The sequence below is a fragment of the Pseudophryne corroboree genome, chromosome 9, assembly GCF_028390025.1.
Source record: "Pseudophryne corroboree isolate aPseCor3 chromosome 9, aPseCor3.hap2, whole genome shotgun sequence".
Classification (NCBI taxonomy): Eukaryota; Metazoa; Chordata; class Amphibia; order Anura; family Myobatrachidae; genus Pseudophryne; species Pseudophryne corroboree.
Window position 1 is genome coordinate 30,865,700 of NC_086452.1, and position 15,635 is coordinate 30,881,334.

The window sequence follows — 15,635 nt, forward strand, 5'->3', positions numbered from 1 at the left end:
GATTTGCATTAAGACGCCCTCCTGCGACTTCGCAGATCCAAGCAACTGCGCGCAAAGATGCAGCAATGGTCGCAGAAGCAAAGCTGGATGAAAATCACTGAATTCCGTAAATATTGGCGCCGCGTAAGCTAGTCCTAAGGAGCATCCAGCGAATTCTCAAGGCTGACACTTCAGAGTTCTCACTAGACTTTAAACATTAAAGTATACCTGTCCTGAGGCTCGCAAGTCACATGCTGTTTGGGGCGTATTTAACACTGCAATGCACGTGGTGCTGAAAACTTTCAGAATTGTCATACACAAAGGGCGGTATTCAATTCTTTCCTCCCCCTTCCACACCCTTTCTGTTTCTGCTGACGGGCGTGGTATCATCATTTTTGGCGCCGTAACCCTTTACTCAGCTGAACCTGATTACTATGGGCGCTATATGCGCGATAACGAGGACCACTTTAGAAAGTAAATTGGATGTGATATATCATTTGAATACCGCCTAAAGTGGTCTATTTATCAAATAATATCTGCAGGATATCCCCCGAAAAATTTTGTTTTTTGCTCGGGTGGGGGTGGGGGGAGACCCACAAATGTTAAGGATGCACAGTGCCGCTTCTTGCGGCGGATGAGCCAGGAAACCGCACAGGGCGCACACCATGGCACTTTGTCCCTTTACTGCTCCTCTCCTCTTCCTGAGTACTCCTCTTGGGGAGACGGAGTTTCGCGTAATGACGCAGTTGCTAGCGCCTGCCAGCAGTCCCCTTGACAACGAACACTCCCCTTGACAATGAACACTCCCCTTGATAACTAGCATGGATCCCAGAGCTTAAAACCATTGGCAACGAGCATGACACCCAGCTCGCAAGACCCCTGGCAACGAGCATGACACCCAGCGCATGATACCCTTGGCAACGAGCATGACACCCAGCGCATTAATCCCCTGGCAACAAACAGGTAATTTAAAAGTAATTAGAAATTTACTGTAGGGCATAATATATCACGAGCATTGCGGTGTATGGCATAATATGGTGCAGGGACATTAATGTGTGGGGATTAATATTGTGGGATTTATTTATTTTTTATTCCTGTGGTGTTCGAGGTGTGTTGTTGCAGGGTCAAAAACTGGGGAGTATTCTTTTCCTGCAAGACCACGACCAATTTTAGTGATGCCATGCCCATTTTAATGAAACCACGCCCCCTCACCTAGTTTTTTTTATGTCTATATGGGGGTGGGGGTGGGGGGGCGTATGTTTTACTGTTCGCATTGGGAGTCAAATTGTCTAGAAAAGGCCCTGTGAATGCACTGGATATACGAACAGGGCCGGTTCCGGGGCTTCTGGCGTAAATGACCACGCCCCCTGTACGAAACCACGCATTAGGGGGCGTGGTTTCGTACAGGGGGCGTGGTCATTTACGCCCCCTGTACAGACTGAAATGATGTGCGGTGCGCGATGACGTCATCGCGCACCGCACAGCAAAGGTCCTCTCCACGAAGGGAAACTAGACGCGTACGCGTCTAGTTTCCCTTCCCAGCGGCAGCGGGGGGGCAGCGGCCAGCGGCAGCAGGGGGGCAGCGGGCAGCGGGGGGCACACAGCAGCAGTGGATCTTGCCCTAGTGCGGCGCCCTCCGGATGGCGCCATGCGCCCTCCGGAAGGCGGCGCCCCGGGAAAAAGTCCTGCTTGCCCGTGGCAAGATCCGCTACTGTATACGAAGGAGGGACGGCGGCAGTTATCCGACAGCGGATAAGCCGGGTTCCAATCGGGCAGGAGAGTGATACCGTAATCTAGTGCCTTACTTTTCACTCTTCACCAGTATGGGCTCTTATTAGAGCCATTCCCCCCGCATGAGGATTTTGATAAATTAGCAATAAAATTATTTAAGATTAGGGGAGAGATGTATCAAAGCTTGGAGAGAGATAAAGTACTAACCAATCAGCTTTTAACTGTTATGTCACAGGCTGCTTTTGAAAAATGACAAGAGCTGATTGGTTGGTACTTTATCTCCAAGCTCTGATACATCTCACCCTTCAAATGATCGTTTATTATGCCCAGCATGTGTAAGGCCGCCTCCTGATGTGTCCGCAATCTACTGTAATTGCAGATGCATTGGATCTAGGGTTAACCCCTGGCAGCGCGGGCAGATGGTCAGCGGCCATCTTTTTTATCGGAGCGGCTGCGTGTGATGTCACGCAGCCACCCCGAAAGCGGCCCCGGCCCATCCCTATTCGCCCTGCTCCCTCCCCAATGCTACGTGGCCGCCCTGAAAATGCATGCCGCTGTAAATCACATTGCGGTCGTTGCGCATTCGCAGTTTGACGATTTCGGCAAACAGCGCTGCGGGATGCAATAGCGGCTTGGTCTGAATGACCCCCATAGTGTATTACTTGTAATATACTACAGCAGTATTCAGACACTATAGTTACTCCCTGAATCTGAACGACACTCTTCAACTGCAGTATTTACACAGCGAAACTGTGTAATTAGCATTTCACTGATTGACAGGCAGAGGCGGTCGCGGGGCGGGGGAAGGGGCGTGCCAACGGCATTAGAACGCCATTGGCGGAGCGCGGTCCGGACCGTTGGGCAGGCGGGCCATGGCGGCTGCGTCACGTCACATGCAGCTGCTGCGACCCGGGATGCGGCGAGTAGCGGCCTGCCAGTGTGCAGGAGCTGTGCCGACAGGGAGCTACTTGTCAGGTACAAAGCATCGCCGCTGTGCGATGCTTTTGTACATGTGTAGGTGGGGGGGGGGGTGCCTGACATGCGGGGCGGATTAGCCCTGTGCTGGGCGTCCCCCCGCATGTCAGAGTAAATGATCGTAGATGTGCTCAATTTAGCACATCTACGATCAACTCTGAATTACCCCCGTAGTTAAGAATTGGGCAAAACCACGTTGCACTGCAGGTGTGGCAGATGTAACATGTGCAGAGAGAGTTAGATTTGGGTGGGGTGTGTCCAAACTAAAATCTAAATTGCAGCATAGAAATATAGCTGCTGGTATTTACCCTGCACAGAAACAATATAACCCACCGAAATCTAACTCTCTCTGCACATGTTACATATGCCCCCACCCCCACCCCCCCTTGCAGTGCAGCATAGTTTTGCCCAACTGCTAACTTTTTTGGTTTGCTAACAACTCTGAATAACCCCCAATATACAATAATGTGAATAATAAATAGTGATGTATTATAGCATAGTGACGGGGATATGCAGGAATATACAGATACAGGCCTTTGCTATGTAGAACCTAGTCTGCCTTTACTTTATAATGCAGATTTTGGTCTCCTGCCCATTCAGCAGCTTTCCGCAGTGAAACGTCTCTTTATGTGCGCAGCTGTTTGTTTCAGGAAAGAGGATGACGCTGCAACCATCACGTGAAGGTGGGACGACGGAGCAGACGATCTCTAAGAAGAATGAACCTGTCCTGTTAGCCAGTGCGATCCAGCTTTCACAATGTGGAAATTAGGTCAGGAAGTTATTGTTAATCTGCTTCTCCATTCAAGATGCATCTGAAGATTACACTGTAGCGGCTGCTTATAGCCCTGTCCCTATCCTGCGCTAGTCCCTATCCTGCGCCAACTCCCGTCCTACTCTGTACACTGATTTTAAACAATATATCAAGCACTCAGTAAAATGCAGCGGACAATGTAAAATGATTACCCCAGGCATCGTTTGAAGTGAATTGTTGTCTATCCACAACTCCCTTAAATTCTGTATTTGCTCCAGGCCCTCGGGCTGAAAGAGATTACAGATCTAGGTTATTTCATCTCATAATAATAACACCAGCCAAGGAACACATCAATAATATTAGTGACTGCCCTACGGTGGAAGCCAGATATGTATATTCAGTAAATGCAGTACTGTGAGATGGAGACAGCACAATCCATGTCATATTATACTACATTATAATTATACCGTGATGATGTCACTTATGTTCTCTACGATAAGCAGCGTTTGGCTCCTTACCAGCTCACCAAACTCATTATTGCCCAGATCCAGTCTCTCGAGTTGCGTCAGTTTGCTCATCGACCTGTAACAGCAGAGATATAGGGTAAGCGACATCGTAACAGGCGAGAAGCCATCTCTGACCATTGATTTGGCAGAGGGATAAAACTATAGTCAGGCGTTAAACTGCAGGTCAAAGGTTAAAAGACAAAACACAAATCTTTTATTCTACAAACGTATACAGTCCTGATTCAGAAACGGACGCCATGCGATATTGAGCGATTTTATTGACACCGTGTATAAGTCGCACTGAGCATGTGCCGCAACAGCGAGGATTTATTCACAAAGTGATTGACTGTCCGGGAGCGGTTGTTGGAGGTAACGGGGGAATGGGGCCTCAAATGTAGGTGTGCCGCAACTGCTTTGGGGGAGTGCCACAAACCTGTACATGGTAAGCATGACTCTGACATCTTACGTCTCGATGGCCCCAGGGTTATAAAGAAGGTTGTTTACCGACCGATGTGCATCCGATGGTTGCTTCTTTGTACACAAGCGGCGGGTCTGAGACATCTCCAGTGGGTGTCTTAATGCATATCCCAGCATCAATAACATTTGCATATTTTTGCAGAACTGATGTGAACTGAATGACAGCTGCACAGGCATTTGCGCACCCCTCTGTACCTGGCCCACAGTACGCTGACGAGCCAAACAATGCAGGGAGCATGTGTCATTACAATAAAGGTGGTGAGACCACTAAGCATTAGACTAAGATACACAATAAGCTACATCATCAGGAGAAGACGCCAGCGCTGCAATCATTATCTGGTGGGGAACAGCCAATGAAGCTTGTGTTAGCGCACATCCTTCCCTCCACTCTAGAGGCCTCCACGACGCAGCTCTATCCTGGTTCCCCTCCTATGTATCCAGCCACTCTTCCTGTCCAATCCTCTGACACATCTCCACCGCTGCTCTGCCACTATCTCCTGAGGTCCTACCAAGCTCTGTCCACAGCCGTCTGCTGTCCTCACTGCCCAGATCATCTCTTGGAGAAATAATTTGGTCGCCAGTATCACCTCTATGCTGACAGCACCAAAATTGACTTTTCTTCCATTGAACTCTTCCCTTCTGTATACAATGGTCTGCATGCTATCCAACATTCATGTCCCAATTCTACCTAATGCTCAACGTTTGCAAAATCGAGATCATCTTCTGCCAAATTCTTCCACTTCATATCCCCCCAAGGCCTCCTCCTTGGTGTCACACTTGAACCTGTCCTGTCCTCTTCTTTATATCTCACATACGGTCACTCCCACCTTCTAAATATTACTTGAATAGGCTTTTGCTGTACTTAAAAACCAATAGACGAAAAGCAAGTGATGGTTTGAACCATCGATGGGCATTACTACTGTGTGACATGGGAATGAGGAGGATCGATCAGGGGTTAGCGAGGCTCATTGGGGACAGAGCTAAGTGCCTTGCCAATGATGGTGGAGACATCACAACACAACCATCAATGGTAAAACCAACAACCGCCAGTGGCAAATCATTAATGCTTGATGGCCATCTCTGAATCTTAACTCCCATCTTTCTCTTGACTACTGCATGATCCTGTGTTATGGAAATCTCCCAGCTATTTACGTTGGCATCACAAGGGTGTGCGGTCCATACCGGGTGACACCAACCCCAATGACACCACTGGCTATCTACCCCAGCTATAGGGTGGTATGCAATTAGTGCCGTTTTTTTGACCAGTCAAAAAAACTGCACTTTTCGGTCATTTTTAGTCGCATTTTCATTCGACCTATTCAATTAAAGTGCCGTTTTTTTGTTTGACTGGTTGAAAAATTCAGCACGGGTGAAAACCACGTGGCTCAGCGGCAAATTCGCAGATCCACGTGGTTTTCACCCGTGCTGGATTTTTCTAATTTGCGCGTGTTTTCACCCATTTTTGGGTCCATTTTCGCCCCTTACGATTCGATAATAAAAAAAAAGGGAAAAGGCATGGGCAAAAAGATTAAAAAAGGGCGAAAACGTCAAGGTTGAAGTGGTGACGTTTTTTTCGGCTAGCCAAAAAAACCCCCGTCACTAATTGAATACGGGTTTAGTATGAAATACCTACAATCAAAATCCCAACGGTCAAAATCCCAACAACAATTGACCGACGGTCAAAATTCCTACAAGGTCAAAATACAGACATTTTATTTTTTCATTGTTTTTTTAGTATGTTGACATAGGTCGTCATGGATACCGTATAAGTGAACCGCGGGTCCACTGGGATGATAAAGTATGAACAAGTCGGGTTTCAATTAAAAAATCATGAAAAACTCATGTCAACTTTTTGACCGGTCGACATTTTAAATTTTGTTATTTTGACCTCGTTATTTTAAATGTCGGTATTTTTACCATGTCGGGATTTTGATTGTAGGTAAATTGACCGTGTCCCTTGAATACCCCAGCTTAAGTCTCTCCCAAATGCCGTGGGGTGATAGTATAATTTGGACAAGTGTCTAGAGAGTTCAGCAACAAAGCTCTCGAATTCAGATGTATTATATGTGAGCAGACTCCGTCACACAGCGTCGGTGGGATTCTAGAAGCGCTGTGTTATTTTTCTTTTTCTTTTTTTTTTACAGCAGCAATAAAAATGCTACAGAGATGAGGTCTGAGCACTTGTAAGCTGGAAAAGCACTACAGTGAAGAGCACCTGTATGACATCACCCGTAGGGTAAAGACTGCCGCACAGCTTCTGAAAAACACTTGTGATAGTAATTGATCGATGACAGCTGAATGAACTCTGCCACAATCACTGCTCACAGGCAGGAGCGTACAACTCCTACAGCAGCAGGCACCGCGCCGGTATACTACTGTGCAAGGGTTCAGTCTGAACTGTTTCACCTTATCTGCAAATACAGTTTTAAAATATTGCCATTTAAAACTTGTTGTGTATGATAAATGGTGCTCCAGCCAAACAGCTTCCAACTGTCACTTTTCAAACACCTGACAGGAGATGATTGGCCATCTATCATATGCAATGAGTTTTAAATAGCTAAAACTTGTTGACAAAAATGGCCCCATAATACTCTGGGTGGGATGTATTAGGATACATCGCCGCCCTCGCCGTTTATCGCAGCGATGTTGATCGCATATGTACTAACATATGCGATCAATATCGCAATGCGGTGACGGAGGCCCTCCGCGATACCTGTAAGGTGGTCTGCGGGGGGTCTCTGCCACCTCCCTGGGCTCTCCACACTGCCTACATGCCAGGAAGCAGCAGCAGGCTGCCCCCGGCCCCTCCTCCTCCCCCCTGCAGCCGGAAGGACCTCCGGCTGCGTTGCTAGGGGGAGGAGGAGATTACCTTCCGGTACCAGGGCAGCCTGGAGGAAGGTATGCCGGGGGGGAGGCGTTTGAGGCAGGGCGGCGGGTTGCGGTGGTCGGCGATAAGAAGCCCAGAGGCTTCTATAGGGTATCGCCATCCAGAGATGGCGATACCCTCAAGGGCGAAAACGTGGCGGTAGGGTCTTAGTACATTTGAAAATGCGGTAAAACCCACGTTTTCGGGGGTTTTACCGCATTTTTCCTTTAGTACATATCGCCCTCTATGAGACTGGATGGAGTGAAAGGAAAAGATACGGTACCATACCTCCCAACATGACCCTCTCCAGGAGGGACAGAACGCTCTGCTCCTGGACTTCCCTCTTAATTTATGATTGAAACACCTTTCTTACCCATTACAGTAGCACTGCTGTTAATACATGATTCTGGAGGAGAATTTGGTTGTTTTAGGATTATTTTTTTTTTTAGTTGGCAGAAAATGACCAGATTGATCAGTGTACATTGGGAGAGCAGGAAATCTGTCCAGCATATGGGCAGCGTGCCTGGTTCTGGCATCCGCAGTTGTCCTGGCGTCTCGTGTCTGAGACTGTGGGTTAATGCCGCTACAGAGCCTCACCTGCATCACACCTGTAAGACCACCGGCATCTACATCCCTGTGCGAACACCAAGGGGACACGAGCGCAGTGTGGTTGGTCCACGTGGTAACCAGTTGCCGGTCACTGGTTCCCAGTGTGGCCATAGGCTGCCGTTTTATGAATATTGCCTCTGAGCACACAATTGCTGCCTCAGCTACAGATGGAGCCACGCTTATCTTGGCTTCTCTGCTGCACCTAGGTGCACCATGGCTTATTAGCATAAGCCTTTCATCCATTGTTCCGACCGCAGCCTGAAGCCCTTGCTGGAGTGCGCACGCGCAGCGGCCGCACTGCGTGTGCGCACCCCCTGGAGCCCCAGTGAGATGCTATCAGCATGTCAGGGTTGCGATCGCCTCTGCATGATTGACAGGCAGAGGCGGTGGCGGGATGGGAAGGGGCGTGCCAATGGTGTAAAAACGCCGCTGGCGGGGCGCGGTCCAGACAATGGAAGCGTGTCTGGACCGTTGCGGGGGCAGGCACATGCAGCCTCTGAGACCGGGACGTGTCGAGTAGCGGCCTGCCAGTGCGCAGGAGCTGCACTGGCAGGAAGCTACTCAACGGGTGCAAAAGCATCACTACCGTGCAATGCTTTTGCACGCTTGCGGGGGGTAGGGCCAGACGTGCAGGGCGGACTACCCCTGCGCTGGGCATCCCCCCCCCCCCCCCCGCATGTCAGAGCAAAATTTAGCACATCTCCAATCAGATCTGAATTACCCTCTTTATGTGGTGCAGCGTGTCCTTAAATGAAGTATTACAGATATTCTGAGCAGGTCTAGAAGACCTGTGGTGCTAGGTAAAACCAGGAACAACTTTTATTATTTTAATATTATATAGTACATTTATATTTGGGAAGCGACTGGAGAGCCTGGTGCCCCACAGTGCAGCTATGAGCGGTGTCTCTCATCCAGCAGTAAGTCTGCCAGTAACACAGGATTTCCCAAACTCAGGGCCTAATTCAGACCTGGTCGCAAGCAGGCGCCGCCTACAGGGGGAGGGGGAAATCGCTGTGCAGGGGTGCGATCGGATGTGCAGAGAGCAGCACAAATAAATGTCTGTGCAGTCTCTGCACAGCTCAGGACTTAGTCTTCCAGTGCGATGATCGGGCCGGAGCTGACGTCAGGAACCCTCCCTTCAAACGGCTGGACACGCCTGCATTTTTCCGGACACTGCCTGAAAACGGTCAGTTGCCACCCACAAACGGCCTCTTCCTGTCAATCTTCTTTTGATCGCCGGTGCGATCGCTTTCTTCGCTTATCCCGTCGCTGTCCAGCGATCCCCATTGCCGGGGGGGGGGACGCGCCTGTGCATTGCAGTGCATACGCATGTGCAGTTCATACCCGATCGCTGCTAAGCAAAAACGCACAGCAGCGAACGGGTCTGAATGACCCCCCAAAGTCTTCAAGGCTTCCTTAACAGTCCAGGTTTTAGGACTGTCAATACTTTTGCACAGGTGGTAAAATCAAACTGAGGTAGTAATTCAGTCACCTGCGCTTAAGCATGGATATACATACAACCTGAACTGCTGAGGCCGCTGAGGACTGAGTATGAGAACCACTGCAGTAACTCCTAAATGATCTTTGTTACGTTGTAGCTCTGACTGTCCATGCAGCAGGAGAATCCAGGAACGGTGAGAACGGACATGGGCCCAGCTACTGAAGGGGGCGTGACCAAATCTGGGGAGGCGTGACCACGTCCCCCTCCAAAATATCTGTACTGTAAGAACAGCTTTCTCAATGTCCCCTTAGCAGCTGACTTGGGACCGGGCCAGGTCCCCATCATGTCCCTCCAGAAAGCCTGGGCTCGGGTAGTTAGTACCCCCTCTCGGCGCCACTGGGTAAATCACATGAGTGTAATGTGATTAAAAACTGTGTAGGCCAGCTCTCTCGGCATTGGTCATATAGACAAATTGCCCAGACAGCCCTTATATACCCTAGACTCCTCCTCCCCACCCCCCTCCCAGACTGACAGGCAAATGATACTCCCACATTGCCTTTAAAAGGGAGCTCTTCAACCCTGCTCTGTTTTGATCAGTCACATGCCTTCAGCTGTGCTAGGCTCCAGAGAGAAATACACTACAATCAACAAACAGGTACGAAACACTTTTTTTTTAAACTCTGCAGCACACTGGTCCTATTGCCACAGTAATATGCAGAATACCTGTGGAAGCAGGTGGGATATTACTAACCTATAGATACTACTGACCATAGACTAACTCACCTGTGCCTGATGAATGACATCCACAAAACATGGCAAGCTGGTGGTACGGGAGGACTGGAGATGAGAACCACTGGTCTATTAGACAGTGGTTTCCTCTGTCTTAGGACTCTGTCTTACTCCTTTTTGACACGACTGCAGCAATGATGAATGAGGATAATCTGTATATATACAGTATATACACTGGGGCGCGGAGGTCTCCGTCATGCCCCGCTAATTGAAGTGGGTGTGGCCCACATGGAAGGTGTGGCCACACACCCTTATTTGAAAGTAGTAAAAAAGTGCAGAAAGTGAACCTCATGTGTCTGGAACTGCAACGCGTTTCGCAGCACTAGCAATCAGCCTCCTCAGGCAGTAAGGTAGAAAGTAATTTTAGTTTTCTTTAAAGAATTTGAAGGGTTTGAAGATTCTAGTTTCTATTTCTACTCTTACTCAGTGGATCTTTTACACAGGTCAACAAGAATTTATTTCTAGGGTTTTGATGGTTATTCTACAGTACGTAAATACACATTTTTATACTGAATCCAAATAAGCGATTAAACTTTTACTATCAGGACTAATTTTCTTGTTTATCTTCCTCATTTAGAAAAATCACGGGGGAAAAAATGACTATATTATTATTACTTTTTCATAATAAGCAGAATTTGCAAAATTGATAATTACGGAGAAATTTTACAAACATTTTTGAATTCAGAACAAGAATACTACAGGAAATATGGCAGCTCACCCTCTTCAGTTTGGAAGGAAACTCTGTTCCATCAACCAATTTCTTGCAGGGACAGTTCCACTATACCAGATTTTTTTGCAGCTTTTGAAATGCGCACAAATCGATGTCAGTATTTTATTTGTTCCCAGTTGTTAGATGAGCACAGCAATCTAACGGTAATTTGCCTTATCAATTCCACAGAAACATATGCAGGCGTGACAAGAGGAAGCCCAGACACAATGATCAATAATTCATAGCGAGCCAGTCTTGTTTTTCGGCCGCTGCGTGGGAATGATATAGAAAAATCTACCATGAAACAGATCAAAATGTCTCAAATGTGATCAAAAGAGAAAAGGGTTGAAACGTTCATAAAAATCTCTCTCCCCAGCTGCGGCGGGAACTTTACGCAGTAGCGAGGGAGAATGGTGGGAGTACTGGAGGTCAGAATATTCTGTAACAAAGAGAAATGATACATTGCAGCCAGTGCGCGGAGGTTTGGCGTGGAGTCGCATTAGGGAGAGGCTCTACAGAAAACTTCCTAAAGTTTCAGAACATCAAAACATGCGCCTCTTGTAAAGGAACTTTGTGCTTCCTATACTGATGGAACCTTTTGAATTTTTTTTTTCCCTATCATATTCTAAACTGCGGGATTTTGAGTAGTTAAATATTGCATTTTAAAAAAATTATTACTACATAGCGCCTCCCAAGCTGTGACTTGTTATCAAATGATACCGCACATGTGCTAGTAGAAACATCTATTTCTATTCTCAATGCATCTTATTATTTCTCTTTATCTATCAGTCACTCTCTCCCTCTTCTTTCTTTATTTACTCTCTCACTGGGGTAAATTCATCCTGAAAAAATTGTGCAATGAGAATTTTTAGTTTTCAATTCTCATTGTATATTCTCACAATTTTTTTTTTAAGATTCATCATGGCAGCATGAGAAAATTATCACTTCCGAAAAACTGTGCTTATTGAGAAGGCAGTTTTTTCGGAAAGTGATAACTTTCCCTATTGAAGTCACAGCACCCCCCCGCCGTCCGGAAGCAGCACCCAACACCAAACCCTCCCCTCCACCCCCTTGTTCTACGTGAACAACCCCCCACCATCACCTGTGTCTCTTCTGTCCTGGCCCCCCCGCATCCACCCCTTCTCTGGTGGCACCTATGTCTCTTTATTTGGCTGCGACCGCCCGACGGCACCTTAATAGTATGTACTGACCACAGCTGCACCCCCCTGCCAGCACCTTCATTGTATGTCCCGGGCCACGGACGCACCTCCCCCCACCGCCGCCGACACTATTATTGAATGTACCGGCCGTGGCCACAACACCGTCGGCACCTGTGTCTGTAAGGCTGCAGCAGCGGCTGCAGAATGGAACGCTACAGCTGCTGCACAACTCCCAAGTGCCAGGCAGCCTGTGTCTCCGCAGCCGCGGACACCCCCTTACGCACATCGTATTGCCGGAGCTGCAACAAGTGACTGCAGCAGCGGTGCTCCCCGTTCTCCCCTTTGCACAACCTGCCGTGCAAACTGCGGCTTGTGCTGAGATTCTGGGGCTGCCTGTTTCACCATCTCAGGCTGGCGAACAGTTTCACGATCAAACTCCGGAAAAAAATATTTTCCGGCATTTGATGAATGTCACAATTTCTACATCCCCTGGGGAATGTAGAAATTGTGACATTTTAAGGATAATGAATTTGTCCCCAAGTCACTAGATTTATCATGTCTTGGGGCGGGATGTATTAAGATACATCGCCACACCTTGCCGCTTACTGCAGCGATGTTGATCGCATATGTACTAACATATGCGATCAATATCGCAATGCGGTGACGGAGGTCCCCCGCGATACCTGTGAGGTGGTCTGCTGGGTGTCTCCGTCACCTCCCCGGGATCTTCACACTGCCTAGACGCCGGGAAGCAGCAGCAAGCTGCCCCCGGCGCCTCCTCCTTCTCCCTGCAGCCAGAAGGACCTCCAGCTGCGTTGCTAGGGGGAGGAGGAGATTACCTTCCGGGTCCAGGGCAGCCTGGAGGAAGGTATGCCGGGGGGGAGGCGGGGGCGGCGGGTTGCAGCGGTCGGCGATATTAAGCCTATAGGCTTCTATAGGGTATCGCCATCCAAAGATGGCGATACCCTGGATGGCGAAAACGCGGCGGTAGGGTCTTAGTAAATTTGAAAATGCGGTAAAATCCCCATTTCGGAAGTTTTCAGGCATTTTTCCTTTAGTACATCCCGCCCTTGGAGAGAGATAAACGGGCATATTTATCAAAATTATTTTTATTAATATAATGTGCAATGGGCTGTTTTTACACCCTTTCATGTTATTTTCGTATCACCAGACTGTACTACAGGGCAATTGGGAAAAATCTCCTCCAATCCCATACATTTACGTTCTTGGTCACATTTCCCTTACGATTATTGGGAAATGTGATCTAGTCAAATTAGTAAGTGGAGTTGTGTAAAAATACTACGGCTATTTGAGATTGAGACTCCTGGTATAGTTAATATATGGGCAGAGGCCGAGAGGGGGAATGAGACAGTGAGTACTAATTACATGGGCCCATGCCTGTTGGAGGCCCGAGCCCATTCTCCCCTCCCCCCTTCTTACCTGTCAGACTGCAGCACTGCAGCCTCCCTTCCCAGCCTGCAGGGGGAGATAACGATTGATTGCACTAATCGTGACCCCCCCTGAATCTGTACATGGCTGAGGGATGCACAGTGTCCCACTGTGCAGTACGGCTCCGATCTGTGAGGCATACACAATACTGCTTTCTAGTTTTTAAAAAAAAGGAGGCATGGCCACACCTCTGTAATTAGGTCACACCCCCTGCAATACCAGGGCCCAGTCACGTTGTAACTGGACTCCTGAAAATATATATTTCATCTGGGAGTAAATGGGTCTAATGCTGAGTACACACTGGCCGATATATCGGTCATTCTATTGAACGACCGATATATCGCTGGACCGTCGGCCAGTGTGTACAAGTGATATATCTGTGAACGCCGTCGTTCACAGACATGTCGCGTTGGCTCTGCATCACAGCCGACGGCCAATATATCTAACAATATATTGGTGCATCGTGCGGTGTGTAGTACACTTGCTGCAGCACAGCCGACGGCTAATATATCTACCGACCGCCCTTATACTTGCAGCCGACGTCGCCGGTGATTTACAGCACAACACACTGCCCCATCCAAATGTAAATGAGCCCCAAAGTTAGTATACTGTATACACATATACTGCAAGTGACCATGAAAAACCTTATTTAAAATGCATGTAGCCATAGGGCTCATTGTGCCTTATAAAACCAATACAGGGAAATGGTACTGATGATCCCATTTGAATGGATATATCTCTGATTTATTGTTCCCCCTAAGAATGTAACAGCTACATAATGGGGGTAAGGTACAATGAGGTAGATTGCTGGACTATTCAGGGAGACAGGGAGATTGCTTCTATTTCAGGGAGTCTCCTGCAGAATGAGGGAGGGTAGGCAACTATGATATATCTGCAGATCAATTGATCTACAGATAAATCTAGAAGGGTGCACCCAGCATAAGTTGTATTGTATTTATCTGCATAGCTATTTTTCGATTGGGGGTATTGAAACTTCCCTCCCACTTCACTAACCCCTCAATCTACTCCATCACTTTCCCTTTTAGAATGTAAAAGAATGGTTCATCATTGCTGTGTGAGGCTGTGAGCATATCATACAGCCCGCCAAGAACCTTTGCAATCTGCTGGACGACTATGCAATAGATAGTGCCTAGCCTTGTGTAGCAATGCCTATTTCCCTATAGATTGTAAGATTTCGAGTAGGGCCCTCCTACCTTTATGGCTGTTTGTTGTTACCCAGTTTTGTTTTATCATTGTGTCCAGTGACGGTCAGTTACCACCCAGAAACGACCTCTTCCTGTCATTCACCGTGCGAACACCCGTGAGGTCGGATTTTTCGCACCATCCCGTTGCTAACCGCTGATGCCCTTTGTTGCTGTCCAACACACGTGCGCATTGCGGTGCATACACATTCGCAGTTAGTACCTGATCATCCGCTGTGCGAAAACGCACAGCAGCAATCAGAGCTGAATGACCCCCTATGTGTTTGTGGTTTTACGATTTCTGTATACTATGTGTCAGTATTGTTGTTTCCGTGTACTTCTGTTAGTTGTGCACTCCAGACTTTATTCTTCCCCCTAAGAACCAGCTACAGTGTTCCCGTCCTCAGGACTAACGCTGGGTACTCACCTATTTGATCCCCGACTGATGGGGTGAAAAGCTCCCGATCAGTCGAGTGATGTGTTTCCAACCTGGACCACATGTGAGGCGGTAGTAGCAATGTGTGTGTGTGTGTGTGTGTGTGTGTGTGTGTGTGTGTATGGGGGGGAGCGGCTTCTCTTTGGGGATAGGGAGGTCAGCTGTGCAGCACATAAGATGAGACCTCCCAGTCCCGACAATTGCAGGAGGATTGTAACTTAAGCAGGGCCGTCTTAACAGCAGTGTAGGCCCCTGGGCACAACAATGCACTGGGGCCCCTACCCATCCTCCAGCGGTAGGGGCGCAATCAGCAGCAGCTTTGATGACCCGCGGGCGGTAGAGGGTGTTCTATCTTCCGCTCAGCATGTAGGACATGTCATTTCTGCTAATTACTCCTGTACTCAGGGATGGATTGGGAACAAAAAGCGGCCCTGGAAAAATTTGTACTAGTGGCCCCACTTGGGCAGCACCAGAGGTGTAAGGTCTAGCCATGGGCCATGGCAGCAGCACTCTCCCCCCAAGACTTTCCAGATAGTGAGCATGTCCAGCATCAAC

At 48.2% G+C, this 15,635-nt stretch overlaps 1 protein-coding gene across 6 annotated transcripts in view; it reads right to left on the bottom strand.

The window, feature by feature from the left end:
- Positions 1–15,635, bottom strand: part of LRRC7 (leucine rich repeat containing 7) — a 630,524-nt gene that overhangs the window by 205,203 nt on the left and 409,686 nt on the right. For all 6 annotated transcript variants that reach the window (XM_063939106.1, XM_063939105.1, XM_063939107.1 and 3 more), the window contains 2 exons: positions 3,955–4,018; positions 3,649–3,723 (listed from right to left, as the gene is read on the bottom strand). In XM_063939106.1, coding sequence (XP_063795176.1) covers positions 3,649–3,723; positions 3,955–4,018 — 139 coding nt within the window. The remainder of the gene's footprint in view (positions 1–3,648; positions 3,724–3,954; positions 4,019–15,635) is intronic.